The sequence below is a fragment of the Lolium perenne genome, chromosome 5 (assembly GCF_019359855.2).
Source record: "Lolium perenne isolate Kyuss_39 chromosome 5, Kyuss_2.0, whole genome shotgun sequence".
NCBI lineage: Eukaryota > Viridiplantae > Streptophyta > Magnoliopsida > Poales > Poaceae > Lolium > Lolium perenne.
Window position 1 is genome coordinate 216,609,679 of NC_067248.2, and position 4,571 is coordinate 216,614,249.

The following is a 4,571-nucleotide window of genomic DNA, read 5'->3' on the forward strand; positions in this document are numbered from 1 at the left end:
AGACATTACAAAAAAACTACTTGCTGAAAATATCTAATTGACAAATATAGCATATAGTATCCAACGCATAATGGACCAAATTAACATCTGGTGTCAACTCCGTCTTGATTCTCCTCATTTTCTTTACCGTTTATATATTTACCCAAAGCACATTTCAGTAACTAGTTTCAAGATTTGCTTTTTTGGCAGGATGTAATTTGTTGAATAATTTTTACAATAAATATAGAAGATAAACACGCACCTAGCTATCTAGCACATTGATAGGCACAAAATAATTGTAATGAAAAAACACATAAAGATTAAAGGATGCGTTATCTTCGCTTATTTCAGTGTGTTATTCCAGAAACCATTGAAACCTGCAAACAGGGTACGGATTGTCCCTGGTAGTTGAAGCAGGATTTGGGAATAGTTCATTAGTCTCTCGTACTAAATGAGCGACCACTAATATGGAACAGAGGAAGTGGAATTTACTGTTATTTGAATTGTTGAGAGAAAAATGGCACATGTGTAACAGAAACTTAATGATTCATAGTAATTATTGTCAAAAAAAATCCATTCATCACTAAGTAAATATTTTTTTCCATACCTGAACCAAAAACATGATTTTATCAGCGAATAAATACAAGTTTTAATCAAATTGACATTGCATGGCAAAAATACAACCTGTCAGATACTAAAAAGGCTGTGGAGAAACGGAAAAAGTATGGCCGGTCTTAGGGAAACTTACTATATCTAAGTGTCCAAGGGGGTTTTTGGGCAAGGTGGATTGCATTGGAATTTTCGTTACTTATTTGAATCAAATCATCCCTATCCAAACAGGAACTAAATTTTGCAATACCATCAAATATATAGGTTGTAATGTACCAAACTTTGTTAACTATAGGGAAGTTTTCACATGCTCAAAGAAATATCAACACGTAAGAGTGAACCTAAGGTATCTCAATCTGGTGCACCGTTCCTCTCTAACCACAGGAGCAAACAATAGTATTGCATTTTCACCGTTCCTCTCTAACCACAGGAGCAAACAATAGTATTGCATTTTCAAGACATGCATATGCTGCCAACAAAAAGAGTTCACACCGATAACTGATGTATGTTAGGCCAGTAGGCACTCAATTAACAATTATGCTAACTAGTTCATAAGAAGCATGTGAAACAAGCTCGATGGTATCCATTGTTCCAGTCGAACACATTTGTAACAATACTATACTATCAGCAAGTGCTGATCCCTCCTCACCCCAAAAAAAAACTTGATCCCCCCAAACAATCAGCAAGGGTTGGTCTCCCCAAACTAGCGATTCATGATTTTATTACATTTGCAACATCCCCTGCTGGAAATAATAAACATTGGTGTAGTTATTATTTTCATTTCATACGAAGCTTGATGATATCCATTGTTCCATGCTGAACACATGCCTACCTACCATCCCCTTTTGGAAATAATAAACATTGACGAAGGCAACAGCCCAAAATATTGCAATGCAACAGTACCCAATACACATTATGTTCAGATTGTACACGAACTTTGTAAACTATATAAACTTTTTCACATGTTCCAAGAAATACCAACATGCGTTTGTTAGCTTTTAATCTCTTGGCTAGCATAGGGTTTTAGTTCTTTTGTTTTGCAGGTTTACCCTTGCAAGCCTTAACACCTTCCTGGCACTCTTCTAATAACACGGAACAACACATTTTTTTGACACGTATTCAAGAAAAATGTGCAAACATAGAGAAGTGAATGGACTGACAAGAGAAATCAGGTACCTCAATCTGGTGCAGCTTCTCACAGGAGCAAATAACAGCATTGCACTTTTGAAATTCACAAATAGCCTGCAAACAAGAAGAGCTCTCACACACAACAATTGGTATACGTTAGCTCACAAGACATCCAAATACGAATGCTGCTAACTAGTTCTTAAGATATTCAGTTATTATAACCTCCGTTCCGAAATATGTGCCTATTTAGCAAGCTAGTTTAGCTTTCTAAAAAGGCTTGTATTATGGAACGGATGTAGTAGTACATGTGCACCAATATTTGCAAGCTATCATCAAGTGTTGGTCCAACTACAGATTCTTGATCTTAGTACATTTGCACCACCCCCTTGTGGAAACAATAAACATTGAGGCATGCAGTGGTCCACTCTTTGCAAGATTGGTACACAAATATTACATGAAGAAACCAATCTTCAGTTTCTTCCCCGAAATTCCCTCGGCCATAGCTTGACACAAGTTGACATTATGATAGAGGAAGCTTGGGCGTGCAAGTTAACACGAGCACATCGACTCAAGAAATACTTATCACACCGTAATTGCTCTTGTCAACTCACAGATTTCAGATAAGTTTTTTTCTGTCGGAGCCACTTGAACTCTCCGGTATACACTTCCTATTAACACACACAGACACACTACCAGCTCCCGGCTTTGCTGAGGCTGCACCCCCTCTTGACAGCAAAATGACACCAGCTCACAGCGGCAGAGCGACGCCAGTAGAGCGAACACTCCGCGAGAAGAAGAAAGCCCGGCCACTGCTTGACATCGACCTGCCGATCCCAAACTTGCCTGCCTGGCAGGAGGATGAGGACGCCCCTGCTGCCTCCCTGTCCTTCACCCTGAAGATCCTCATCTCTCGGCCACTCGGCAATAATTTGCGGCTGGACTGCCCAGCGGCGTCCTGAACTTCAGGCACGGGCAGGAGGTATAACGGCGAGTCCATGGAGGCCGAGCGCCGTATCGGCTTGGGCGTCGCGCTCCCGTTCTCCTCTGCTGGGGCTTCCGTGTCCTCGCTTTGAGTGTCCGAAGAGGCGTCGGAATCCTCGGGCAGTGACTCTGACGGGGACATTTCGTCGAACACCTGGTGCGATTCGGTGACGTCGGTGGTTGCGGCGAGGACGTCGGAGGGGACGAGGACGGTGGAGCGGCAGACGGGGCAGCTGACGTGGGCGCGGAGCCAGGTGTCGATGCAGGGCGCGTGGAACGGGTGGGAGCAGCGCGGGAGGAGGCGGACGAGCTCGCCGTCGCTGAACTCGCCGAGGCACACCGCGCAGTCCCCGCCCGACCCCGCGCCGCGGTACTCCACGGCGGCTATGGACGCGATGGCGGCCTCGTCGAGCCCCACCGTGCGGATGTACCAGACGTGGTGCACCACCCCTCCGCCGCCGCCGCCCGCCTCCTCGTCGTCGTCGTCGAAGCCTTGGCCGTGAGGGATGGGGGCGGTGGCCGAGCGGCGGCGGCGGCGGCGCAGGGCGCGGCGGCGGCGGTAGAGGAGGAGCGTGGCGAGGCCGAAGGAGAGGAAGAGGAAGGCGGAGAGCAGGGAGACGGTGAGGAGGAGGCGTACGGGCAGGCGGTGGTCGACGGCGATGGTGGCGCGCGGGAACGGGGGGAGGGGTGGCGGGGGCGCGAAGGCGTAGTCGACGCAGTCGCCGCCGGGGCAGCGCGGGACGCACCAGAACGCGTTGTCGGTGCAGTTGAGCGTGACGGTCCCGTAGCCGCCGCTGGGGCTCGGGCTCGGGCTCGGGCTCGGCGGCAGCGGCGGGTACATGGCTCGGTGACGGTGCGGCTACCGCGACCGGAGGTGAGGGCGGCGGCTGGTGCGTGGGATCGGCGGCGTGCAGCAGCGCATTGGTGCGGTGGGGGAAGATGAGCCGCGTGCGCGAGTGGGCAGTGGTGGGGCTGGACGGAGACGTGGAGTGGATTGGTCCTTGTTGGGTTTGGTAAAAGTTTGGCGTTGTAGCAGCCAACTCCGGGTGGAGCTGGACAGCACACACAGCGAGTGCCAACCAGTTCACATGCACGGGGTCACTGACAGCTGGGTCGAGCGAACGGACCGAGCGTTGAGGCCCACGTGCCAGCGTGATAAACGATGTGGCCATAACGGCCGCCGGTGTACATAGCGGAGCAGTGGGCTTGGATTACGCAAGGTCAGTACCGGTTCTTAATGGGTGGAAAATTACTCTTGCCAAACAAAACTGTGGAAAAAAAATACTCGGTCGTGCATGTGCGTCCAGAGACTCTCCGGTGCTCGTAGAATGTCACGGCCTGCTATCACATACACTGGCCGTTGATTTGTCACGCTCAAGCCTGATGTCACGGAATGGGAGGGGTTTCTCGTGCAGAAAGAGTCGAAGGCTAGGTTTACCATGAATATACAACATCGATTGGGTAAAGGCATGTACAACAGTGTCACGTTTTTATTTAAATCCATCATGTAGATATTTGCTGAGTTAGAGAAAAGATAATACTGAAATACATGTCTTCTTTTCTTAGATATGGGACTGAAAGGACCGGTGGATCTCTCTCAGATTTCTCTAGTTCATACTCCATTCATTCCGTAGATTAAGGTGTAAATCTCTCGGCGTGTGGATCAAGGAGAGCCAGTGAGCTAAAAAAAATCACATCATCCTTCCTATCGCTACACACAGTTATCTCTCTCATACAATGGGTTTCCCTTGATTTACGCATGGTGGCATGGACATGCACAGTCAATCAACACACAACTCCAACCAGATTAAACTAATTAATGCGTACAACGTCTCCTGGATTTTAGCGCTCGGGAGGCACAATTTCGGGAAGTT

At 48.2% G+C, this 4,571-nt stretch overlaps 1 protein-coding gene across 1 annotated transcript; it reads right to left on the bottom strand.

The window, feature by feature from the left end:
* Positions 1–2,034: 2,034 nt before the first annotated feature.
* Positions 2,035–3,713, bottom strand: LOC127301931 (uncharacterized). The gene has a single exon (XM_051332228.2). The coding sequence runs from the start codon at positions 3,536–3,538 to the stop codon at positions 2,465–2,467; it is 1,074 nt and encodes a 357-aa protein (XP_051188188.1). The 5' UTR covers positions 3,539–3,713; the 3' UTR covers positions 2,035–2,464.
* Between the last annotated feature and the right edge of the window lie 858 nt (positions 3,714–4,571).

Excerpts from the sequence above, each read along its gene's own strand:
- LOC127301931 (XM_051332228.2), bottom strand. The coding sequence starts at position 3,538 with ATGTACCCGCCGCTGCCGCCGAGCCCGAGCCCGAGCCCGAGCCCCAGC.